At 41.9% G+C, this 26,630-nt stretch overlaps 2 protein-coding genes across 8 annotated transcripts; both read right to left on the bottom strand.

The window, feature by feature from the left end:
* Window positions 1-371: 371 nt before the first annotated feature.
* On the bottom strand, window positions 372-20,088 carry LOC110492258 (E3 ubiquitin-protein ligase TRIM33). 7 transcript variants are annotated; one of them, XM_036947209.1, is made up of 21 exons: window positions 19,274-20,087; window positions 15,470-15,588; window positions 15,187-15,334; window positions 14,644-14,776; window positions 14,305-14,421; window positions 13,894-14,008; window positions 13,371-13,517; window positions 13,058-13,175; window positions 11,702-12,105; window positions 11,141-11,326; window positions 10,631-10,687; window positions 9,957-10,166; window positions 8,776-8,917; window positions 8,520-8,583; window positions 8,107-8,269; window positions 6,091-6,509; window positions 5,775-5,898; window positions 4,779-4,853; window positions 4,257-4,409; window positions 1,389-1,439; window positions 372-1,202 (listed from the first exon to the last, which is right to left on the bottom strand). In XM_036947209.1, the coding sequence occupies exons 1-21, from the start codon at window positions 20,046-20,048 to the stop codon at window positions 951-953; spliced, it is 3,972 nt and encodes a 1,323-aa protein (XP_036803104.1). In that variant the 5' UTR covers window positions 20,049-20,087; the 3' UTR covers window positions 372-950. The 7 variants fall into 7 exon arrangements, with proteins under 7 accessions (XP_036803104.1, XP_036803106.1, XP_036803105.1 ...); XM_036947211.1 differs by having other exon boundaries at window positions 8,107-8,251; XM_036947210.1 differs by having other exon boundaries at window positions 11,702-12,102.
* Window positions 20,089-21,213: 1,125 nt separating this feature from the next.
* Window positions 21,214-24,037, bottom strand: LOC110492257 (pre-mRNA-splicing factor SPF27). Its single transcript, XM_021566423.2, has 7 exons — window positions 23,595-24,037; window positions 22,980-23,072; window positions 22,744-22,814; window positions 22,431-22,592; window positions 22,128-22,178; window positions 21,877-21,957; window positions 21,214-21,783 (listed from the first exon to the last, which is right to left on the bottom strand). The coding sequence occupies exons 1-7, from the start codon at window positions 23,685-23,687 to the stop codon at window positions 21,657-21,659; spliced, it is 678 nt and encodes a 225-aa protein (XP_021422098.1). The 5' UTR covers window positions 23,688-24,037; the 3' UTR covers window positions 21,214-21,656.
* Window positions 24,038-26,630: the final 2,593 nt, after the last annotated feature.

Here is a 26,630-nt window from a genome sequence, read left to right as displayed (position 1 = left end):
ATGTCACTGAAGGCTCCAGTGCAGATAATGCAGTTCGGCCTGTGCACCCATATGTAGACTTGATAACAAATGTCCACATGGCAGTTGGGGGCGGGCCACAACCTGCTGTATCTGGGCTATTGGCCATAATTGGCTAAAGTGGGCATGCAAGTAATCCATAGCCATCCCTGCAGTAAATCGTGACATACTCACAAATCACAGTTTGGGACAAGATCGACTTCATTAACAAATGTACTCATATAGATGCCACATAGGCCATTTGAAACCAGAGAAGTTGGTTCTTAGGGGCAGTTGATCTTAAAAAAAATGTTTTCTCAGCCTGAAATGAAGTCTTGTCTTGCAACATTGATATCAATACTATTTACAGGAAATATTTGAACATATTTTATTTATTGATGAAATACCAAACAAATCACTGGTTTTTCCTCATTTGTTTTCTCTTATTTACAGCAGGTCAAATATTTCAACAAACATACAACAAATACTTGGTAGGTAATTAATGTCAAACTTTATAGTACATCAAGATTAGGGGAAATAGGAGTTTCAGATACTTTATAAAGCAAGTTTCACAGATTTACAAACATAAATGATAATAGAAAAAAAGACGTATTATTCATTTAACTACTGCAAACAAAATTATACTTTAAAACAAATCATACTTTAAAATCTGTACAAGCACTTTCTTAAACATCCATAAATTGCCACAGAAGAGGAAATGGAGGTCTTTAAAAAGTCCAGTTTGCCGGAAACACAGATTGATTTAATTTCTATTTTACAATAACTCTTTAAAAAGAGGAAAAGGATGAAATAAACCTGTACATTTGTACAATAGGTCCTGCATTTTACGTATGTGGTCTTAAAGGGAAAAAAAGCAAAAAACATGAGATGAGGAAGACAAAATCCTTTCACTTCTCTTGACCTTCTCTTTTCCTCTTTTAACACAATGATTCTCACTTGATGTGCATCGGCTTTTCATCCGTTTTTAACCGCTTGCGTTTAGGCTGCACAAACTCATCCTCGGAGTCTTCTGTGAGATCCGCCTCCTCTCCCTCTCCAGCTGGGGCCTGGGGCTCCTCGGGAACCTCTGGTACCTCGGGCTCCTCTGGTACCTCAGGGAAACTCTCATCTGGATAGAGCTCCAGCAGCCTCTCCTCAAAGTACAAACTCACAGCTTTCCCTGCCTCCGCCACCTCGGAGTCCGCCTGCCGGGAGGGAGGGAAGGAAAGAGGGGGAGAGTATGAGGAAGGGCGAGGTGGGGTGTGCAGGTACCATTGAACAGGAGGGATGAATGGGTAAGGAATGGGAGGAGTACATTAGTGGGTTAACATTCCTAGTGGCAGAGTGGGCAGCTGAACCTTTACCCTCCATGTGTATTAGAAACAGCTTACCTGCACATTACTCTGTTTCTCCTCATCATATACCTGGATTATTCGAGACATCTAAAAAAGGGGCGATAACAGTACAATAAAATACAAAAAAGCAGAAGGGGAGGGGGGGATTTCACAGTACAGACAGGTTATAGGTAACAACCATGTGTACCGTCACTACCCTAGGTCTTTGGGCCTAAGGAAAATACACTCCTTAGTGAACTTGTGTCCAAATATGGTTTGTGTCTGTCATCCCTCCATAAACTTGTTTCACTTACTGAGGTTGCAGCTTACAGTCATTGGGTAAATCTTGTCATTACATTTCCAAGCTAGTCTAGTCTATGGTCTGTCTTTACCTGGCTGCTTCTGCCTGCTGAGAGAATTCTGAACAGCATCCATAGCCTTGCTCTGGGTCCTGGCATATTCCTGGGAGTGACAGCTTTCACTTTCTCTCTCTGCTAAATTGTTTAGCTTGATATACTATCCTTGACACTGACAGTTCCTTCACTGATACCTAGTAAGTGTCCTTGGAAATCGTAACTTATGCATAAGTAGCATATATGGCACATTGAGCTGAACTGCTGACTATGTCAACTGCAGTTAATAGGAAATCTTTTAACGTCACTATCACAACTCAGTTCCTCATTGATTTTCTCAAGGTATCATATTGTTTCCCTCTGTTCCATTTCAAATCAATGTTGAATACCAACCACTTTGTAAATTACCTTTCCCCCTAAACACATCACTTGAAAACATGTTCGACACTATATCAAAAGGTCCAATTCAGATACACATGTTGACTTACAAAGCCAAAGATGAAAATCCTACACACATGGGACAAGTCTTTTGCATTAAAAAAGTTAAGTATTTGGATTAGTATCAGATTTAAACTATTCATTATTACACTAAAAAGGAGAATGTAGCTTCTTTTTCTTTTTTTTTTACAACCAAATCTAATTTTGATGTAAACAGCATCTTAAAAAAGGTACCAGACCCTTTTCGTGCAATTTCACTTACCACTAACCAGCGCTTCATTTCCTTATTCTCTTTGTGGAATATGTGGGCTCTGACAAATATGAACAAAGGCTTCAAAATCACCCAAATTAGTCATTTTAGAAACAGAATAGCTATTAGTATATTGTTGCAGGTCTTTACATGTTGTACACATGAAATTGTGGCATTCTGAACTTAATCCACAACGTTATATTTCATTTTGTTGCAAGTCGACTGCTACGTCCATTCTACAGGTAACTGCCAAAGTAAAAGGAAACACTTGAGTAAATGAGGGGTATAAAGTATATTGAAAGAAGGTGCTTCCACACAGGAAGTTCCAGACACTTATAGAATTTATGCCAAGGCGCATTGAAGTTGTTCGGTTGGCTCAACACCCTATTAAGACAATGTTGGTGCTTCCTTTATTTTGGCAGTTACCTATAGCAGCAGGCTACACTGAGAATGGAACAGCTGAATAGGGGAAACAGCTCGAGTCGCACAAAATGGAATATAATGTTGCAGATAAAGTTCGGAACGACAATTTCACGTGTTCAACATCCCGAAGACCTACATCACTATTCTGAAAGCTTTTCTGTTACTAAAATTACGCATGTGGGTGTTTTTAGAGCATTTGTTCATGTTTTTTTCAGAGCCCCCATACCACACAACAAGGATGAGGAAACATATATATTTTTTTAAATCCCTAATCCCTTGCAGTACATTTCTCAAAAACAAGTGAAATCGCTAAATGTATTATTTTTTGAAGGGTCTGGACCATTCTATAACATTTGGTTGTAAAAAAGCTAAATTCTGCTTTAAGATCCAGGACTTGTGTGGCACAGTCAATGACAACTACACTGAACAAAAATATAAACACAACATGTCAAGTGTTAGTCCCATGTTTCAAGAGCCAAAATAAATAATTCCAGAAATTTTCCATATACACAAAAAAAATTATTTCTATTAAATTTTATGCACAAGTTTGTTTATATCCCTGTCAGTGAGCACTTCTCCTTTGCCAAGATATACCACCCCTGTCAGGTGAATGGATTATCATGATCATTACACAGGGGCACCTTGTGCTGGGGACAATAGCTTCTGACAAGGGGAACTGAGGAGTATTTCTGTTTGTGATTAAAGCCCTTTTGTGGGGAAAAACTAGATCTGATTGGGTAGGTGTGCAGCCATGGGGTGCCAGTCATGTGAAATCCATAGATTAGGGCTTAATGAATTTATTTAAATTGATATTTCCTTTTGTGAACTGTAACTCAGTCAAATCTTTGAAAATTGATGCATGTTGTGTTTATATTTTTGTTGATAGAAACAGTTAGCTATAATGAATACAGACAAAAAGCAACCCATTAGCTGTTTAAAGGGTAATCTCTGCAAGAAAGTTATTTAGAATGACAAATCTCTGAACTAATATATTATGGCAATTGTAGTCAATGCTTTGTAGGTTTGCTTGTTTTGTTAACTCCTCAGTAAACAAATCAAGAAGTCTTATGACAGCAGACTATCCCACTACGTACAAAATAACTGACCAGAAAGACATTACATTAGTGGCCATGAAAATATTCAGGTTAGAAAAACAGCAAATTAGTTTGGCAACACCACATTCACAACAAACAGTATAGTGTGAGTACACAGTAACTGCATTCAGTCATCCAGTGTTAATCCCTGTGGGTGCACAAGTTCATGCCAAACAGTGTGATAAAGATCAACCTTCTGAATAATGTATTCCCACTGTCAGCATACAGTATTAGTGTGCATGTGGCCTCCTGCATCCATTCAACTATCAATCAGCCCCCTCCCCTAGTTAAATAAAGGTTAAAAATAAAAAATAAAACCTTATTTTTTATTTTTATCTCCTCATGCCTGGAAGTCATGCCCACTCACCTCATTGTACTTGGCACAGTTGCTGAAGACCAGGCGCACATCCGAGACAAACTCCTTCGGGCTCTGGTAGTGTTGGACATGCTTCAACTGTAGCTTCTGTTTCACCAGGGTCAAGTCCATGGGCTTCTTGATGATCTTGTAGTAATTAGGGATCTGGTGAGAGGGGAACACTGTGGTTTGAGAGCCATATTGGTTCATTCATTTAACATACAGAACATTATGGTTATAGCCACAATGATTAAGTAATGTGGTGCTAGGTGTATAGGGCAGGGTCAATAAACCAATCAAATGTATTTATAAAGCCCTTTTTACATAAGCAGTTGACACAGTGCTTTTACAGAAACCCAGGCCAAGACCCCAAGGAAACCAATGGTATAATAAAAAACACAGTGGCCAGGAAAAAGTCCCAAGAAGGAAGAAAACCAGAGGAGGCTGTACTCAGTAAAGGGGAAGAGTATATTTGGCCATCAAGGTCAGATAGAATAACGGTGGCATTGCCTTTTACATGCTTGAGATACTTACAGAGGGAGGGACAGGCTCCTGGAACCCCTCACTGAGATCATGGCAGAAAACATACAGCAGGAGGCGCTCACACCTCTGCAGGGAGTGAGAGATAGGGGTGGTGATTATGCAGGAGAACATTACACAAGTCCTTATCATTCCTCAGCTAGAGAGAGACTGAGGCATGTGTCCCAATGTCTGAACGCAGCAAATAAAAATGGAAGGAGTCTGGCTTCATGACTACAAACATACTCAATACAAGTTGCCAGGAACTCACATACTCCATTTTAGTCATTTAACAGACGCTCTTATCCAGAATGACTTGCAGGAGCAATTAGGGTTAAGTGCTTTACTCAAGGGTACGTCAACCAATTTTTTAAAACTTAGTCGGCTAGGGGATTCGAACCAGCAACCTTTCGTTTACTGGCCAAACGCTCTTAACCGCTATGCTACCTTAGAGAGCTGTACTGCCTTCATTCACACTGATTCACTCCTCAAATATGAGGGCATCTAAAGTAGGGCTCTACAACTCTGTTCCCAGAGACCTGCCTTCCTGTAGGTTTTCGCTCCAACCCCAGTTGTAACTAACCTGATTCAGCTTATTAAACAGCTAATTATTATTACCATCAGGTGCGCTAAATTAAGGTTGGAGCGAAAACGTTCAGGGCGATATCTCTCCAGGAACAGGGTCAATGAAAATTCACTGATGTACGTAGTGAGGAAATGTATTGAATTGGCAGTGGCAGTAGAAACTACTAATCCTATGGAAAGTCATTCCAACTGTAAGCAGGGAAAGACCTAGGTGTGGGGTGTCAAACTTATTCCATGGAAGGCCTAGTGTCTGCTGGTTTTTCCTTTCAATTAAGACCTAGACAATCAGGTGAGGGGAGTTCCTTACTAATCAGTGACCTTCATTCATCAATCAAGTACAAGGGAGGAGTGAAAACCTGCAAACTCAGCCCTCTGTGGAAAGAGTTTGACATGTTCTAGGTATTACAGGTGGATGGCTCCACTGACCCTCTGGTCCTCAGGACTCAGGCCCTGCTCACTGTTGTCCTTCTCGTCACGAGGCTCGTCGTCAGGCTGGTACTCCATCTCCGGGTTTGCCAGGCTCCGGCAGAACGTGCACATCCACTCACCACTGAGGGGAGAAACAGAAAGAAAATGTGAAGCAATAATCCAGATATATAGACATGGGAAAATGATAGCTGATGTATAGCAAGTTATCAGCATCCAATGTAAAAGGCTTTGAGTTAAAGGTGCTATATGAATGAAATTCATTCTCATTCTGACATCTACTGTAGTCAACGCCGGCCGCGCATCCGGGGCTCACCTCGGGGAGCACTTCAAGGTGGGGATGTGACAGGTGATGTGGAAGACTTTGGGGCAGCGGTCGCAGCAAAGCAGCTCTCCCCCGTTGTTGCACACAGCACACCAGTCCTCGTTGGGGTCGTCCTCCTTCCCACCTGCCCCGCTCTGGTTGGTCCCCTGTGCAGTGCGTGGAGAGCGCAGGGCAGCGGATGCGGCTCCCTTACCATTGGTCAGCAGTGCGGCAGAGGCCACAGTGGATGTGCTGCTGGTGGTGATAGGGGCGTTGCCAGGCCTGTTGGCCCCACTGCAGGCCTCCTGGTCCTGGGGCTCAGTTTTGACATGCTCCCCCACCTTCTTGAGGATGTCCTGGACAGAGGAGCCAGAAGTCACAGAGCCCAACACGGGGAGAGGGGGAGTACGTCTGCTCTCTGAACTACTCATCTGTGGGACAAAACACACACACAAGAACAAAAAACGGGGTTAAGTACATTTAGAATTCTGGTTTAGCGTCAAGAAGTGAGGCCGAAAACCTCTGTTGTTCAACAAACAAGCATCTTATATAGATAGCCTCAGGTAGACCGATACCTGCTAGATATAAACTTAGCAAAAAAATAAAACATCCTCTTTTCAGGACGCTGTCTTTCAAAGATAATTCGTAAAAATCCAAATAACTTCACAGATCTTCATTGTAAAGGGTTTAAACACTGTTTCCCATGCTTGTTCAATGAACCATAATTAATGAACATGCACCTGTGGAACGGTCGTTAAGACACTAACAGCTTACAGACGGTAGGCCATTAAGGTCACAGTTATAAAAACTTAGGGACACTAAAGAGGCCTTTCTACTGACTCTGAAAAACACAAAAAGAAAGATTCCCAGGGTCATCTGCATAAACATGCCTTAGGCATGCTGCAAGGAGACATGAGGACTGCAGATGTGGCCAGGGCAATAAATTGCCATGTCCGTACTGTGAGACGCCTAAGACAGCGCTACAGGGAGACAGGACGAACAGCTGATCGTCCTCGCAGTGGCAGACCACGTGTAACACCTACACAGGATCGGTACAACCGAACATGACACCTGCGGGACAGGTACAAGATGGCAACAACAACTGCCCGAGTTACACCAGGAACGCACAATTGCTCCATCAGTGCTCAGACTGTCCGCAATAGGCTGAGAGAGGCTGGACTGAGGGCTTTTAGGCCTGTTCTAAGGCAGGTCCTCACCAGACATCACCGGCAACAACTGGACCAGACAGGACTGTCAAAAAGTGCTCTTCACTGACTAGTCACGGTTGTCTCAGCAGAGGTGATGGTCGGATTTGCGTTTATCGTCAAAGGAATGAGCATTAAACCGTGGCCTGTACTCTGGAGCGGGATCGATTTGGAGGGTCTGTCATGGTCTGGGGCAGGGAATCTCAACGCTGTGCGTTACAGGGAAGACATCCTCCTCCCTCATGTGGTACCCTTCCTCTTCCTGACATGACAATGCCACCAGCCATACTGTTCATTCTGTGCGTGATTTCCTTCAAAACAGGAATGTCAGTGTTCTGCCATGACCAGCGAAGAGCCTGGATCTCAATCCCATTGAGCACATTTGGAACCTGTTGGATCGGAGGGTGAGGGCTAGGGCCATTCCCCTCAGAAATGTCCGGGAACTTGCAGGTGCATTGGTGGAAGAGTGGGGTAATATCTTACAGCAAGAACTGGCAAATCTGGTGCAGTCCATGAGGAGGAGATGCACTGCAGTACTTAATTCAACTGGTGGCCACACCAGATACTGACTGTTACTTTTGATTTTGACCCCCCCCCCACTTTGTTCAGGGACACATTCAATTTCTGTTCGTCACACGTCTGTGGAACTTACTCAGTTTATGTCTCAGTTGTTGAATCTTATGTTCATACAAATATTTACACATGTTAAGTTACCTGAAAATAAACACAGTTGACAGTGAGAGGATGTTTATTTTTTTGCTGAGTTTAGATCTTGGTCTAGCAAGCTAAAAGGAGCTGAAAGAGCTGGGCAGTTAGGTGTTACCATGCACGCGCTCCTCCCTCCATCCTTCCCTTGTTCCGTTTTGACGTTGGAGGTGGTGGTTCCCGAGAAACCACACTCCTTCTCAGCTCCGGGCTCCTGCTTGACTTTGACCTGCTGTTCCATTGGGCCGCTTGCTGGCCCTGGCCTACCCGCAGATCCACAGCTTATGAGACACACACACAAAATACCTCCCGTACATAAATATATGTATAACTATGTATGCCAGTGAGATTAATTGTTCAGGAGTGACTAGCTTACTCAAATGGTTCAGTATCTGCAATGCTACCTTCTACCCATCCTATGGATGTTTCACAGTTTTATGTAATAGTGTCATTTTCTCATCATTGTTTCACAGTAATGCGAGAGCCCTTGTGTTTGAGCAGAGGTCTAGTGCTTGGCCTGTGTGTCATTACCTGCCCCTGCTTCCTGTGCTGGACGTACTGGATGGCCGCACAGGCGTGTGGGAGTTTGATAAGCCTACGGGTGGGAGATAAGACAGTGAGCAAGGATGAGGCAGTAATATAGAAGTCATGTAAGAAAAACAATTTCTTCGTTAAACGTGATAGCCATGACAGTGATTTGAGCAAATGATTTAAAATCATAGATTGGATTGAAGCTGTGTGTGAAGAAAGTGTTTGTGCTCGTTGTAGTAGAGTCGTCCTCCAGTACCTGAGGAGCCAGGGGAGTGTGTGGAGGGTCCGTGGGAGAGGTTCATGTTCCCGGGGGGCCCCAGGCCCAGCTGAGGGTATGTGCTGGCTAAGATGTAGCGACTCAGTAGGGCATCCAGGCTGCTGGAGCCCGCGTCTTCCAGCTGATGGCGCCACAAACATCCAGCCACAGGATAACACTGAATTAGTGGTCATTTTTAGTTCACCTTGTGAACATTTCTGATGAAGCATCGCCATGTATATGTATGAGCACCACATTTGATTTTATCTAAGTTGAGCCAGGTTCCGTTCCGCTTCCTACCCCCTTCAATGAGCACAGATAGGTATAAAGCAGTATGGCAGAAACTATATTGAACAAAAATATCAAAACACAACACGTGAAGTGTTTCGTGAGCTGAAATTTTTAAAAAAATCTCATTTTGCTCACAAATGTGTTAACATCCCGGTTAGTGAGCATTTCTCCTTTGCCAAGATAATCCATCCACCTGGCAGGTGTGGCATATCAAGAAGCTGATTAAACAGCATGATCTTTACACAAGTGCATCTTGTGCTGGGGACAATAAAAGGTCACTAAAATGTGCAGTTCTGTCACAAAACACAATGCCACAGATGTCTCAAGTTTTGAGTGAGTGTGCAATTGGCATGTTGACTGCAGGAATGTCCACCAGAGCTGTTGGCAGAGAAATGACTGTTAATTTCTCTACCATAAGCCACCTCCAACATCGTTTAAGAAAATTTGGCAGCACGTCCACCCGGCCTCACAACCACAGACCACGTTGTAACCACGCCAGCCCAGGACCTCCACATTTCTATCTGTAATAAAGCCCTTTTGTGGGGAAAAACTCATTGATTGGCTGGGCCCTGCTCCCAAGTGGGTGGGCCCAGTCATGGCTGCACCCCTGCCCAGTCATGTGAAATCCACAGATTAGGGCCGAATGAATTTATTTCAATTGACTGATTTCCTTATATGAACTGTAACTCAGTAAAATCTTAGAAATTGTTGCATTTATATTTTGTGCAGTATACATTGAATATTCATCATATTACTCATACTTATCCATTCCCCTCAGATCTACAAAAAAGTAAAAGGGTGGGGGCCAGGAGAAAGGATGAGAATGGAAGCAGGCATGGTGAGATTTGGAAGTGCGTGACATGTGCCTGGTCCCAGAGGGCTGTGTGCACCTGAATGGGGGGGATGTTTGGTAGGCATGGCAGGTTCTCTGGGTTGGTGACGGAGGGGATGAGGTCGATGGCGCCCACTATGGGGCTGGCGGGGCCACGGTGGGCATGGGCGCTGGCCATGCTGGCACTGGTGGGACTGGTGGGGTTGGCAGCGCTCACGTTGTGGAGAGATGCCACTGGGAAGGGTCCAGCATGACCTGGGTTTGAATGCTACAGGGACAGAGAAGGAGGAAGTCAAAAACTAGAGATTTTCGGCAGGTTTGAATATTTATTAATTGTTTAATTCTACCAGGTCTACAACGTGCTGAAAGGTCATTTTTGGAAGCATAATCACGAATCATGCCCATGCAACAAGAAACACGACTAATAGGACTGTGACAATACCAATATCGCAATATTCTTTCTATGGCAAAAACACAAAGCAGACCGAACTATTTGGTCCTTTAAAAACCTGCTGTAAGTAAAATATAGTGTGCTATAGCTAGGACAATAAATAAATGTGACTCGAGACAACATCATGATGTTTTCTTCCAACATTAGGGATGTTTTCCTTAAGACGTTAAAATCGGCTTTGCGTTTTGTTTCCTTGCCACGATACCAACGAGTATCGCGATACTGGTATAGTCCCGGCCGTAACGACTACCATTCACGTATAAGTAGAAAAAGTGCCAAACCCCAGTGAGATGTAACAAACGAAACCTGTGGTCGCTCATCTCAGAATCTACAGTCATCTAAACACAAAAAGGTACCCATACATACACAGTGAAAATCCTACTACCAAATGGCAACAGTTGTGCCAATCAGTAGTACCGGTTTCTGCATAAAACATATTACATTTTAGTCATTTAGCAGGCGCTCTTCTCTAGAGCTTACAGGAGCAATTAGGGTTAAGTGCCTTGCTCAAAGGCACATCAACCGATTTTTCAACTAGTTGGTTCAGTGATTCGAACATGGGACCTTTTGTTTACTGGCCCAACGCTCTTAACCGCTAGGCTACCTGCCGCCCTATTGTTTACTGTATATGTGATTGTTCTTGTTTATTATTTTATGGATATCACCTTTGGATGTGTTGACTGATCAATTTCCCTTTTGTGGAGTAATAATGTATCTATATCTCAACTATAACTCAATTCATTAAATCTTTTTATCCCCTCAGGGACATAATGCAAGTGGTGTAGTCTGACCTGTCTCTGCAGCTGGGGCTGCATCATGGGGGAGTACTGCTGGCCGTTGGGCATGCGTGGCTGGGCGCTGGAGCTGGGCATGCGGCCCTGTCCCGGGGGCAAGCGCAGGTGGTGGGGGGGGTACATGTTGGGCCCGCCGTTCATGGGGCCCCTCTGCTGGGCCTGCATACTGATGAGGCGCGGGGGCTAGTGAGAAGACACAGCAGAGGACAGGCAGTTGTATTTTTGGATAAAAGTATAACTCATGAACAAAATCATTATAGCAACAGATTATAATATTCAGTACTATTATAGATCCAAAAAAACATTTAACCTGGGTTGACTAAAGCACTTCCGAACAGTGATGTAGTGGGTGGGTGGTTAAATGCTGATCACTGTTCACAGTGAGTAAATTAACACTTTCTATATTTTCAATGCCTTTTTCCACAATAAGTGGATAAATGCTTGTGCAAAATAAACTAAGTGAGTAAGAAAATGCATTTACCCTCCACTACACCACTGCTATCGATGAGAACAATGGTACCCTAAAAACATAAAGACATTCAGTACTCCTCAGTCTACCTGCTGCTGTACCATCTGAGGTACAGCCTGCCTGGGGTGCTGCTGAGACATTTGGGAGGCAATACGCATCTGTTCCTGGATCCTCTGTTGGTGTTGCTGCTGTTGTTGGTGCTGCTGCTGTTGGTGCTGCTGCTGTTGTTGGTGCTGCTGTTGTTGCTGCTGCTGCTGCTGTTGCTGCTGCTGCTGTTGTTGTTGTTGTTGGTGCTGCTGCTGTTGGTGCTGCTGCTGCTGTTTCTGCTGGGCGAAGGCTTGCTGCTGCATGTGCTGCTGCCGGAGCTGGGCCAGATTGATCTGCCCGGGGCTTTTGCCGTGGCCTGGGTGGCCGTGGCCCGGGGAGATGGGCCCCACCATAATGTTGGGAGGGTGCTGAGCCTGGGGCATCTTCTCGATCACCAGGTTCCCTACAGTTGGGGGGGTGAGAGAGGAGAGGCTAAAGTAAGTGACTGAGTGTATGTCTATGCCAAACCAATTCATCAGCTATAGGTAGTCTATGCCAAACCAATCCATCAGCTATAGGTAGTCTATGCCAAACCAATTCATCAGCTATAGGTAGTCTATGCCAAACCAATTCATCAGCTATAGGTAGTCGATGCCAAACCAATTCATCAGCTATAGGTAGTCTATGCCAAACCAATTCATCAGCTATAGGTAGTCAATGCCAAACCAATCCATCAGCTATAGGTAGTCAATGCCAAACCAATTCATCAGCTATAGGTAGTCTATGCCAAACCAATTCATCAGCTATAGGTAGTCAATGCCAAACCAATCCATCAGCTATAGGTAGTCAATGCCAAACCAATCCATCAGCTATAGGTAGTCTATGCCAAACCAATTCATCAGCTATAGGTAGTCAATGCCAAACCAATTCATCAGCTATAGGTAGTCAATGCCAAACCAATCCATCAGCTATAGGTAGTCAATGCCAAACCAATCCATCAGCTATAGGTAGTCTATACAAAACCAATCCATCAGCTATAGGTAGTCTATACCAAACCATCAGCTATAGGTAGTCAATGCCAAACCAATCCATCAGCTATAGGTAGTCTATACCAAACCAATCCATCAGCTGTAGGTAGTCTTTACCAGTCCCCTAGACATTACTGTGTCAAATGATCTGCCATCCTACCACGATGCAAAGGATACAAGCGTAAAAAGAAAAAGGCACAGACATTTAATGCACCGAGTCCAAACTGTGAAACTATGCCAAACAATCTGCCAATCTTGTGGTCACCATTGGGAAGCACTATCATCAGTGTGCAGGTAGAGGCATATCTCCCGTTCTATGCAATGCTTTATACTGTACCATCGGTGGCCAGAAACAGACTTCCCTGCATGTAGAGTAGTAAATCCTCTCACCTAGGTTGACCACGTTCTTGGCCCAGAATGTGGGGTCACAGAAAAAGCGAACAGCTCCATTAGCCTGAGGCACTGGTTCCAGTCCAGCCTTCAGAACCTTGCGCAGCTGGTAGATGATCTGCAGGCACATATGAAGATATTGGGATGTTATTGGTTTGCAGATACTTTATAGACTATAGTTTATAGAGAGGATCAATTTAGGATAGGGCAACTTCTGCATATTATAGTGCACTCTTTGGCCTTTGTGGAGAATAGGTTATGTGCGAGCTTTTCCCTGAGACTGTTTTTGTGTATGTTTATCTGTTCTCCGTACCAGCCTCTTGCTGTAAAGCAGGGCGGTGCTGCTGCCGCTGTTAATGGCAGAGTGGGTGAAGTTGAGCACATGGAGGATCTGCCTGGCCAGGTTGGCGATGTCTGTCTGCTGGGTCAACAGCTTCATGCTCCTCTCCTTAGTCACACTCTGGAGGACCATGGGACAAACGGTAGGGAAAAACATTACCAACAGGCATCCATCCGCCTATGTAATTAGGGTAAAGGCTGAACCCTTTTTTATTAAATTAAAACAGTATCCAAGTAATGTCACAGAATAAACTTCACATCATATGGCAATGTAGGAGCCAAATTAAGTTCATAGTGATTCTTTGGTATTCATTCTTCTCAATACATAGGCCTAGACAAAACACTGAGGGACGGTTTACCGAACCCTAGTCTTGGATTAAAAATCTCCATTGAAAGGGTGTTTTAGTCCAGGACTAGGCATAATCTGTCTCTAGGCCTGAAAGCATAATGAGTTGAGTTAAAATGCATTCCTTGCATAGGTACCATGATGGCCTTACCTCAAGCTGCTGCAGTAAATACTTGCCCTTCTTGTTGATTTCGTTGATAAGAGTGAACACGGCTATCTTGATGTCATGTTCCACCTTCTTATGGGTATCAGTAACTTCCTTTATCCTGGATGGAAACGGGGATGGAAACAAGGACACTCAAACTAGAGACACTAGTAAACAATAAAAGAGCACTTTACTTCTCAACCCATAAACAAGCCCTTATGAAATATCTGTAGGGTGGGGAAGTGGCCCCTAGATGCTGATCTTGGGTCAGTTTAGCCTTTTCCCCACCTATGGTTAAGATTAGGATTGGAGAACGGGAAGATGATTCTAGATCTGTACCTAGGGGAAAGTTCACCCTGCAGCTATGAAGTCGCCAAACAAGCCCCGTTCACAGGAGAGATGGGAATGCTGCTGTACCTGCTTGTCACCTGAGAGTGAGAGTAGTGAACATAGGTCTTTTTCTCCTGCAGTTTGACCATGTGCGTCTCAATGATGCCTTTCTGGTTCTGGAAGGCCTCCTCCAGAAACTGGTACCTGAGAGAAGAGAAACTCTGTTCAGCAAGGAACACCAAGGCTTAGATCACTGGACTAGATTGCGTTTTTTCTCATTGTGCCCGATCCTGACTGGATATGTGTGAATGTAACACAAAACCAAACTTATTACCATCCACCACCACTACCGACCAGAATTCACTACAGATTTTGATTTCCTATTCTAAAGATCATATGTTGTCTATGCAGTACTGCATGTCCTACCTGTGCTCCTTATGCTCCAGCAGTTGGCAGTCCCGGCAGGTGAGTGTGTCACAGGTTTCACAGAAGAGTTTCAGGGGCTCCTGTTTGTGGATGGGACAGAACACAGGCCTCTGTTCCGACACACCTACAGACTCTACAGAGACCGAGAGAAACAAAAGTATGAAATAGAGAGAGCAATAACAATACAATTGTTTTTATTTGTTTTTAAGAGTGAAAGAACATGTGAGATAAAGAAATACATTAATTAATACAGAGTATAGCACTGCATGTCAGCTATACTGAGAACCAGCAGGGCCAATCTACTACTACTGGAGCACTGACTGATTCTGCAGCATGTTACCATGACAACAGCCAGTCAGCTGTGAAGTTATAAGGCCTGGATAAACTACAGCCATCCTAAGAGTCACCAAATGCCTACACCAGAGCCTTCTACTTGCAAATAGAAACCTCCAATCTACAAGTCCAACTAGGCTATGTCAAATTGTCACTTGATATTCTAGGGTATCCATCACATATTGTGTTTAGGTTTGTTGGACAATTTACCTTCAGAGACATCCTCTTTCTTGCGGATTTTGTGGTCCTTGGTGATTTTGACCCTCTGGTGAGCCTCGATGCAGGTTTTGCACAACCACTCTCCACATTCTGCACAGAACCCAATGGTATCGGCATTGTCCTCACAACTGGTGCACATCTGAATGAGACAAAACACACAACGCCACTTAGATACCTAACTTTGGCTAGATGCAGCTGATAATGAGGGAGTTGTATTAAATCAACCATCCACTTGAACTTAACTGAATTAAATTAGAGTTAAATTGTGGTATACCTGTGCAGATTTTTCATCTGAAGTCTTGGAGGCCTCAGTGGTGTCCTTGACAAAGTAGTTGTCAATGATGTCACTTTGTTTGCAGTCTTGACAACAAACTACACACCGCATGACATTCACTAGAGTAGACCGAGGAAAGAGACAAGATAGAAGCACTGGTTAGGCCTATAGCCTAAGTGGTGAAATTGACAAAGAAATCATCATTTGAAATCAGCAACAACAACAAAAAACTATTTTCTCACTAATAGTTTGCATACAGATACTACAGAGGTCAGAGGCAATTCAAAAGGCCTGTGTAGAAAAGAGATGGATGCAACCATCAAGTTGGATCAACTACTTTTAAACTTTTGGCAACTTGTCCCAACCACAAAAAAAATTGTGGGGATGAAAATGAGTTTTATTGCATCTACAATCTGAACTGTGGGGGTAGCTTTGTTTAAAAAACGTCTCCCATGTCAGTTCACCTTTTACAATTGGTTGGTGCTTAAATGTATTAATAATAAAGATGCTACAACCGAATTGTTAAGTACCATAATAGCGGACTATGAAATACATTATAGGGCCTAAGTAGGTGGGTGCTACACATTGGTGGAGGATGAGGCAGTTCCCCTTTGAGGGTTGGGATTATAAATCCATTCAATTATCATATTCACCCCAATATTTCATATTATTTTCAAGATTTCTGAATAATGACAGATTGATATATTCATATGAGACACACAAATCAGTGAGCTGTATCAAAAGTGGGCAATGATGTGATGAAAATATATATCCTTCAGCTAAATGTTGAATACATAATCCTTAACTGCTCCACCCCCAAACTTAACTCCTCTCAACTCCCTTAAACCCATTAATTACATTTCCGAGTACATTACTGGATGCAGCACAAACCAGCTCAATCCAGTTTGAGCCAGTCTATACCGGCTCATGCTGCACACAGCCGGTTTGGTGTAAGCCCCAGCTGCAAGGGGCTGTGAGTGATTGGCTGTGAGTGCAGCTGAAAGGGTTTAGGAGACCACACCACCAAGACTGATCTGCCACTGCAGCTGTGAGACTTTGAACTGAGGCAAGTCAGGGCGCATACAAAACACATACATGCAGTGCACTGCATAAAAACTGTATCGAAATAGAATTTCACATTTTTCAAAATCATGGTCTGTTATTGTTACATTATACCATTTATATGACCTAATAGGTGAGGCAGAATGTCATGCATGAATGTTTGAATATAACAGAAAAGCAGACTAGGGGAAATATGAAAATGGCCAACTTATTAAATAGACATAGCCTAATTCTGTTGCACCTGTCATGCCGGACCTTTCGAATAGCCTACATGTATATGATGCTGACAATCTTGTACCATTAGTTCACAAGTTTGTTTATTTAATGGTTAGGCTGTACTGCTACATATCTACATTGAATCTAAAAACAGATTCCACATTCAGACAATTGCCTTGAGGGCAAGGCAAATAAACCAAAATATAACATTGTATGATTGGCCTAATACTTAATTTAGGCCTATGATTATCATTTGAATCTTTGTAAATAAACTGTGTATCTTCAAAATATGTTTAACACCATGATATCGATCTCATGGACTGCATCCATAGTTCAATCTTTAAATGTGAGTGTTTACATTTCCCCAAAACAAATTCATCAGCTGTATGGAGTCTATACCATCAGCTGTAGGTAGTTTATACCAAACCAAGTGGCAATTCCCCCCCCCCCCCCCCCCCCCCTAGACTTAGTGCAAATAAGACAATATGAGCTGGCATTGTAACGAGTTAGGTCTAGGTCTATTATTCTTATTTAGGAGTTTATTTAAGTTTTACATCAAATTCATCGAATCTTTGCCATGTTGATAAGACAAAGTGGGTCATAATAGAAAAAAAGAACAACCCATGGGTAGTTCTGACCACAGTGGCCAAAATACCATAGGCATCGAATAGAAATAGGCTGGTCCCAGATCTTTTTCTGCTCGTCGGCACTCATTGCCTTCTGGAAAATGCCATTATGACACATCGGCCTACACCTGGTCTGGTCCTCCTAGATCTGTTTGTGCATATTGCAGCCAACCCCCTATAGTCATTGTCAATGCCAAAAGTTTGGCACATCAACGACCATAAGGGGATGGCTGCAATACGCAAACAGATCTTGGAGGACCAGACTAGGTGTAGGCCGATGTGTCATAATGGCATTTGAGAAGGCAATGAGTGCTGGCAAGCAGAAAGGGCAGTGTTCCTGGGCATTATCAAATGTATCGTAATGGTCGGGGATCAGACATGTTCAGCCCATGGCCTAACTACATGGTCTGTCCACATGACCACCCCTAGAAGGTCCCAACTATAATGGAAAACATTTTACCTTGATTTAATGCCAGAAATAAATGCTGGAATTATGTTATTGGTTGCCCATTATCTAGACCTAAGCATTTACTTACCCATAAAATGTATGTAAATTAGTTTTGAATGTCAGTAGTTAGCCTAAGGTTAATGAAACAAGATCTGGTTTACTAGAATTTAGTATTGATAGAGTCAAAGTAAATAGTAATCCACAATTGTGCCTAGGGAAAAATAGGCATGGACTAAACATTACATAAAACTGCAAAAAGTTGGTTAGTTGACTTTGGACATTACTGTGTAGGTGAATTGAATCTGCAAAATGCCAAATAATTACACCTGGAAAGCCAATAATTTATTCTCAGCAGAAATCAAGAGCACCGTGTTTCATCTGTCATTTGATTTGACAATGGCATTATAGGTCTATGTATAATACATATAAAATAATTAGGTGGATGCCTATATTGTCCTATTACACGTGTATATTATACACATGTATGAATGCAAAATATATTTTTTGCAAATCCCAACTCCACATTATTTGTGTTAAATGCCAAGATTTTTCACCTTGTCGGTTCCAGTATTCGAACTAGCTACCTTTCGGTTACTGGCCCAACGCCTTAACTTCAAGGCTACCTACACCTATTCTGGTGTAGTTGTCATGTCATGCAATGATCATGTTGTGCGGATGGACAAACCTCCCACCTTGAGAAAGGATGGTGAAACTGAATTTTGGGTCCTAGGCCAAGGCGCTTTACTGATAAGAGAAACTGAGAATAATTATATTCTGTATCTGGCTGTGGGGCACATGTGACATTCAATATGAATCTTCTTCTGGCATAAACGAACCATGCAACTCTATGTACATTTACTTGAAGAGCAGTGCAGACGCAAAGTTAGGTAACGTTAACAGAATGACGGCACAAACCATATTCTGTTTACTCTTCGAGTAAATGTGTTTCTGTAACATTTTCTGTGGAAATTGTTACATAGTCCTTGTGCATAGAGTTGTATGGATTGTTTAACTTTACAATCATTGGTTTTTGTTTGACACACATTTTAGAGCAAAAAATCTGAGTCTGGGTGTTACCTTGGAATAGCCCATAGCCGGCCTATCAGGCCCAGGGGCTGTTGCCTATTCAGTATGCTGTTGTATTACCATAACTAGATTAGGGCCATTGTGAAACATGTTATTGTAAGAGTCACAATATGAGTTATATATATATATATATATATATATATATATATATATATATATATATATATATATATATATATATATATATATACACACACTATCTCCAAATCACAGCTAGTAATCAGTGAAAAACAATATTATGCTTGCTGACCATTTGGCAGCTGCATGGTACTCAACGTTTATACATAATTGTTGATACTTGGTACCTACACTACAGTAGCTTGCAATTGTGCATCCCCTGCCCACTTCAAAGTAGACTACACTCACCTATGTGGGTGTCTGGCTGTCCGTTCGGCCCAGGCACCTGTACGGTAACTTGTCGCTCTGGCAGTGGGATACATTTCAAGCAAAATGAGTGAAGACACGGTAAGAGTTTAGGTTCACAGTCACGGGTCTGGAGACTTTGTTTACACACAGCGCAAGTATCCATAAGGTTTATTGGGATGACGGGGTTGGCTGGTGGAACTGTTGGAGGTGGGGACATATCGGTTGTGAGTGCTGGTGAGGTTCCAGCAGTATCCCCAGCAGCCGAGGACTCGGTTGTCCCCCCATTGGTGTTCCCAACTGGGCTGCTGCTAGTGCTGCCTTCTCCCACTGCGCCCGCGCTGTTGCTGCTAGCGTCCCCTCCTCCGCTAACGTTAGCGGGTGTAGGCACCTGGGAAATATTATCCTGGGATTGTGAATCCTCTCCTTCTTTCGAGTTCGACTCTATGACAATCACCGCATTCACATTTTTCAATTCGGTTGTCCCACCATTGGTGTTCCCAACTGGGCTAACATTACTGCTAATGCTGCCCTCTTCCCCTGTGCCCGCGCTGTTGCTGCTAGCGTCCCCTCCTCCGCTAACGACGTCGTTAGCGGGTTTAGGCATCTGGGAAACATTCTCCTGGGATTGTGAATCCTCTCCTTCTTTCAAATTTGTCTCTATGGCAATCAGCGGAATCACATCTTTCAATTCTGGGTCTCCGCTATCCTCTCCCTGAGGTTCTGAATCTAATTTGGAAGAGCTCTCCATATCCTCTTCGCCTTTGTTGTCCGCCATCTTCCTTCCTCTTTGAACCGCAACCGGCAGGACGTCCTACGTACCGAGTAAAAAACGTGTTGTCCACGTCATTACGTAATTCACGGTCTTAATCTTTGACTGTGTCAATAACAGAGTATAAACATTCCAAAATAATTCGTAGGACCCAAAATGACAGGACATTTTAATGTTTGGATAATATCAAAGTAATGCTTTACATTTCCAAAACATTTGAAATATTAAAATAAAAATCTAATCTCATGCACAATTTTTTTTGCATTTGCTTAGTTTAGTCACGCAAAAAAAAATAGTAGGCCTGACTCATTGTCATATGACAGCAGGGAATTCTGCAATAGAGTATCACAGTATGAGTCATAATACCTAGCGGTCAATCAGGGATATGGTTCCAATCATTTTCCCACCATTCATTTTCCCATAGGGGATTTTAGAAACACTAAAAAAGGTCTGTTTCATATAGGCTTACACTGGCGTGACGTTTTGATAACCGTGTAGGTCTCTCTAGGACAAGGAGACTTTTATCAATTTATTTGCCTGTATTTAACCCCCAAAAATGAAACGCTAATGTGGCTATCATAAAAACTACAAATGCCATGATAATCTGGACAAAACTGCTGAATCGAGGCAAAAGTAAGAATCTCTGGATTAACTAAATTGAGTAATGAATAAATTGGCTACATTTCTTTAAATTGACAATTCTATGAACTGTCTTGTGCAAGTTTTAAATTGACACATTATCCGTCAGCAAAGGTGTCAGAAAGGACATGCAGGAGCTTGCTGGGATTTGTAGTTTTGCATGTCTACTTCCATGCTAATTAGCATTTTTGAATCGAGAGTAAATAGAGCTGAAAATGCTGATAAGTCACCTTGTTTGAGATTTACATGGTTATTAAATAATCACACCAGGGTAATCCTACACGAAACACATCCCTTATAAGTGTTTCTAAAATCCCTATTGGGAAAAAATTATGGTGAAATTACAATTGGAACCAATTCCGTTTGACCGCCAGGTTTCATTGGTATTATGACACCTCCACTGTGGGGCTCTATAGCTTCTCATTTTCAACTTGGTTAATATTCACTGACAGGCTTTTTACAGGCAAGAATCAGGGCCCATCAGTTGGTAGTACTTTTGACAGTAGACATAACCAATCCATGAACAAACACACATGTTTCAACATCATTTTATTATAATTCTATTTTAAAAAATTAAAATATTACATGTACAAAAACTTATTGTATCACAAATGTTCTAAACATGCTAGCATGTTTTTGTGCTTGTCTATATGGGAAGAAATCATGTGAATTTGGTAGACAGCATCATTAGTTATGCTTAACTCTACCTCACTTTAGAACTACTTAAATTGACAAACATTTAAAAATTGACCAGAGTTCACTTCTTAAGTGATCTCGAGGTACAATGAAAAAGTTCTTTACACGGCCCATGGTTTTTGAATGGTCACTGTCTGACACTAATGTAAAGAAACTCTGGAGCCAAGGCAAATATGTTCTTCTGAAAGTTTGGAGAGTCCTTTTCTTTTCATGTTGGTTCTCAGCTGCAAGCTTAACATTTTATTTTTTGTAGAAGGGGTCTCGCACAATGCTTGAGTTCTAGAAGTCCTGTCGAATATTTTCCTTGTTCTCATCACCCTGTTGCTGTTTGAGCTTTCCAACTTCATTCTCCAACTGGACGATGGCACGTTCAATCTCATAGTTCTTACTTACGAGGGACACCCAACTGTAATGAGAGATAGCAAGGATTTAAAAATCATTGACAATCATACCACATTTAGAGAACAGTAATGAAAAATACAACATTTACAGAACTGACTTTGACTCCAGCTCTCTCAGCTTGGCCCCGCCTGCAAGCTGATCATTCTTTCGTTGCCAGTTCAAGTCCTGAATCTGCTTTCTGCAAAAAATAACACACAAACAGAAAAGGCTGTTAAAAAAAAACATTATGCAGAAGCTTGTTGACAGTTTGTGTCAGACTCTTTCCAAAACTAAAACTAAACAAGCTAACCATGAATGTGATACATGACTTGTAAATCGTAACAGAATGTCTTCACACCATTTACTTACCTACATTTCTGTAGTTCCTTTTGAGCCAATTCAATCATAAAGGCCAGGTTACTGTAGAGTGAAATAATGACCAATATTAAGGCAATGTCAAAAAGTTCCTGTGAACCTATACTTTACTCCTCAGGACAAGCATGTGTTAAAAAAAAACAAAAAAAACAAGGATATTCTTTCCTGTCCGATTTAAATCACTAATCGAGCCCCATTTGTTAAATCAAATCAGTTTGGTTTTCCTCTGTGACTCTTTCCTGGACTTTAAGATAAATGAAGAGCTCTACTGTGCCCAGGCAGCAGCCACTGACTCACTCATTGTAGACCTTCCATGCGTTGGTGCCATAGTGTGCCATGAGTTCCAGATTCTCAATGCGCACTGCCTGATGCTCCAGCTGAGCCATGGAGTTGTTCACACAATCCTGCCATGCAGTGATGTCATTCTTCTGCCCTGACGATGGAGCAGGAAGCTCATATCTGCACAGGTGAAAAATAAAACAGTTGGGTATACACTCAGGACAACGAGGGTTTAAATGCATCCCTTTCGAACTGAATGTGTGATTGAATGTTAGCAATATTTTTTAACAGGACTTTTTTTGCTATGTGCAAAAGAGTAGACTGGGTTGACCTCTTCATGCTGAGAAGTTCCAGAGGCTGCCGGGCTGCTAGCCTCTCAAACTCGTTCCTCATGATTTCAGTCTGATGGGTGATATATAAGCATTAGTATTTGCTTCACATAATGTAATTGTAGAGCATCACAGTTGACAGTCAAAATCCATAAGCATATTACAGCATGACTTTATGTGCATATTCATTTATGGCTTTTTGTTTTAATAGAATGTGGAACGTGTAAGTGATACTTACTTCAAAGGTAGTGAAATCAGGTGTGGGTATATAACTGAGATAGTTCTTTGTAGGTCTGTATCTGCGAGTCTCCTCTTCTACCAAGGCTGCAGCCTGTGTATGGAAATGAATACATATGAACAGTCAGCATAGTACTACAGTAACTAGCTAGACTCGTACCTCTTTGAGGGGTGACCTGGCTAGCTAGCAACTGTATGTTATTGTACGTTAGCCGATGATGGCGGTTGCTTGAGGCATGATTCTAACACGACCAGATTAGCAAGATAATACTTTTTTATTGACAGTAGCCACGGTGACGTTACTTTGCTTCCATGGCTTACTCATGTATATCATAGGTCCTTGGGACGTCACCCCATTTTAAGTTGATATTTTAGTCACTTAGTAGGCGCTCTTACGCTTTGATCACACCGATAGTGTTATGGTACACCAGCAGTACATTCACTGTTGCCATCCCAATAAAGTTGACATGTGAAATTATTAAGGTTTAGGTAAGGGACGTTCTAAGGATCCCTGATTGCACTAACTATGTCAGTTACTTGCCTGCTAGCTAACTATAGCTAGACTAGCGAACGTTAGTCAGCAACTGATAACTATGCCTATAGAGCAGATACTTACCGCCTCTCTGACGCCAGCTGCATCATAACCCTGGTCAAAATACGGAAGGGCGTCTACAAATACTTCACCAGCTACTGATGAAGTTCCAGACATATTCAGTTCAGTTGTTTGTTTACTAGCTAGCACCGCTAACTAGCTAGTTGTTTTAGCAGCAAAACAACGCGGTCGTCACTAGTTACCACAGCCACAAAGTCATAAACCCCGCCATTTATATAATTTGTCTTATCATTTCAAACCTAACACCTCTGCCAACATCAACCCCAACCTTAAATTATGATCAAAAAGCAAATGTTCGTTTTCATGATTTTTTTACGATACAGCCCATTTTAACTTTGTGGCTGTGCTAATTTGTGGAATCCTAACAACGTGGCCGGCCCGAAGATTTTTATAACTAAATCAAGATAGCCCACAGTCTGCCGTTTTCAATGGGAACAAATTTGTCATAGAGGGGAGAACAAGCAAGGATGTGGGCCGAGCTTAACACGAGCTTGCAAGATCCTATTGGCGCGTTCTAGCCTATATCTGCACATTTCCGTTAGGGAACGCCACCTCTGAAGTGCGCGTGTGCAATAACTAAATTCGCCTTTGCACTCCTTTTAAATGACGATTTTTTAAAAACTTTTGCAAAGGTAAAGTCTACTAAACTTAGTCCACTCTGTTCATAACATATTCTAGTTTTGGGAACAGAAAACTGTATCGAGATCAAATGTTTCATCGATGAGAAATTTTGCACAATGTCGGCCAAAATCAATCAAATTCCATATTTGGTAATGAGTGGAAACGCCAAAAGTATGCATCACATTTATACATCCGGTGAAAGATCTGTCTCATTGTTCTATCTGTGGCCATTCGCTCCTGCTGTCTTCCGGGAGGCTGAACATATTTTCCATTGGCGTTTGATGGTGGCCTTTGGTTTTACAGCGCTCCATACGCCCTGGAGTAGTTATTTATCTAAATTAGTTTTTCATATGCAACATAGCTAGCTAGTAATAATATCTCATTTGCATCCTGAAGTAAGTGTTTATTATGTAATAGTTTATTTAGGTCAGTGTTTCCCAAATTCTGTCCTCAGGACCCCAAGAGGTGCACGTTTTGGTTTTTGCCCTAACATTACAATGCTGATTCAAATGATAAAAGATTGATGTTTACTTGAAATCAACTGTGTACTGCTATGCCAAAAACCAAAATGTGCAGAGTTTGGGAAACCCTGGTTCAGGTCATTAGGACTAATTAACACAAAATTAGAATGCCATTAGGAAATAAAATATAAAAATATGTTATTGGTGACAGTAGTGGAGACATGAATGAATACCACACTCACATTTAGTACGAGCACATTTATTTAAATAAAATGTATGGTGGACATTTCACTTGCAATTTTTTAAATACATATACATAGTACCAGTCAAAAGTTTGGACACACCGACTCATTCATTTTTTAAATTTTTTTACTATTTTCTACATTGTAGAATAATAGTGAAGACATCAACACTATGAAATAAAACATGGAATCATGTAGTAACCAAAAGTGTGAAAAAAATCTAAATGTATTTTATATTTGCCTTGATGACAGCTTTGCACACGCTTGGCATTCTCTCAACCAGCTTCGAGGTAGTCACCTGAAATGCATTTCACTTAACAGGTGTGCCTTGTTAAAAGTTAATTTGTGGAATTTATTTCCTTCTCTATGCATTTGAGCCAATCAGTAGTGTTAGAAGATGGCCCTATTTGGTAAAATACCAAGTCCATATTATGGAAATAACAGCTAAAATAAGCAAAGAGAAACAACAGTCCATCATTACTTTAAGACATAAAGGTCAGCCAATGCAGAACATTTCAAGAACTTTTAAAGTTTCTTCAAGTGCAGTCACAAAAAACATCAAGCACTATGATGAAACTGGCTCTCATGAGGACAGTCACAGGAAAGAAAGACCCATAGTTACCTCTGCTGCAGAGGACAAGTTAATTAGAGTTACCAGCCTCATAAATTGCAGCCCAACAAATAATGCTTCAGAGTTCAAGTAACAGACACGTCTCAACAGCAACTCTTCAGAGGAGACTGAGTGAATCAGGCAATCATGGTCAAATTGTTGCAAAGAAACCACTACTAAAGGACACCAATGAGAAGAAGAGACTTGCTTAGACCAAGAAACATGAAAAATGGACATTAGACCAGTGGAAATCTGTCCTTTGGTTTGATGAGTCCAAATGTGAGATTTTTGGTTCCAACCTCAGTGTCTTTGTGAGACGCAGAGTAGGTGAACTGATGATCTCTGCATGTGTGGTTCCCACCATGGAGCATGTAGGAGGAGGTGTGATGGTGTGGTGCTGCTTTTCTGGTGACACTGTCAGTGATTTGTTTAGAATTCAAGGCACACTTAACCAGCATGGCTACCACAGTATTCAGCAGCGATACGCCATCCCATCTGGTTTGTGCTTACTGGGACTATCATTTGTTTTTCAAGAGGACAATGACCTAAAACACATCTCCAGGCTGTGTAAGAGCTATTTGACCAAAGAGAGTAATGGAGTGCTGCATCAGATGACCTGGCCTCCACAATCAGCCGACCTCAACTCAATTGAGATGGTTTGGGATGAGTTGGACCACAGAGTGAAGGAAAAACAGCCAACAAGTGCTCAGCATATGTGGGAACTCTTTCAAGACTGTTGGAAAACCATTCCTCATGAAACTGGTTGAGAGAAAGCCAAAAGTGTGCAAAGCTGTCAGGCAAAGGGATGGCTACTTTGAAGAATCTCAAATATATTTAGATTTGTTGAACACTTTTGGTTACTACATGATTATTCTACAATGTAGAAAATAGCAAAACTAAAGAAAAACCCTTGAATGAGTAGGTGTATCTAAACTTTTGAGTTGTACTGAGATATGTGTGTGTGTGTGTATATATATATATATATATATATATATATATATAGCTGAAGTCAGAAGTTTACATACACTTAGGTTCGAGTCATTAAAACTTGCTTTTCAACCACTCCACAAATTTCTTGTTAACAAACTATAGTTTTGGCAAGTCA

Source organism: Oncorhynchus mykiss, chromosome 16, assembly GCF_013265735.2.
Source record: "Oncorhynchus mykiss isolate Arlee chromosome 16, USDA_OmykA_1.1, whole genome shotgun sequence".
Taxonomy (NCBI): domain Eukaryota; kingdom Metazoa; phylum Chordata; class Actinopteri; order Salmoniformes; family Salmonidae; genus Oncorhynchus; species Oncorhynchus mykiss.
Note: the sequence above shows the minus strand (reverse complement) of the source record. Positions and strands in the feature narration are given on the sequence as shown.

Bases quoted from the DNA above. Each gene is read 5' to 3' on its own strand.
- LOC110492258 (XM_036947209.1), bottom strand. From the start codon at position 20,048: ATGGCGGACAACAAAGGCGAAGAGGATATGGAGAGCTCTTCCAAATTA. The intron at 10,167-10,630 runs GTTTGGCACTTT...CTGTCCCTGTAG, and splicing joins GTTTGTTACATCTCACTGGG to CATTCAAACCCAGGTCATGC. The intron at 5,899-6,090 runs GTGAGCCCCGGA...TTCTCCCCTCAG, and splicing joins ACCTTGAAGTGCTCCCCGAG to TGGTGAGTGGATGTGCACGT.
- LOC110492257 (XM_021566423.2), bottom strand. From the start codon at position 23,687: ATGTCTGGAACTTCATCAGTAGCTGGTGAAGTATTTGTAGACGCCCTT. The intron at 22,593-22,743 runs GTCAACCCAGTC...TCACCTGTGCAG, and splicing joins GAACTTCTCAGCATGAAGAG to ATATGAGCTTCCTGCTCCAT. The intron at 21,784-21,876 runs GTCAGTTCTGTA...CTCTCATTACAG, and splicing joins CTGAGAGAGCTGGAGTCAAA to TTGGGTGTCCCTCGTAAGTA.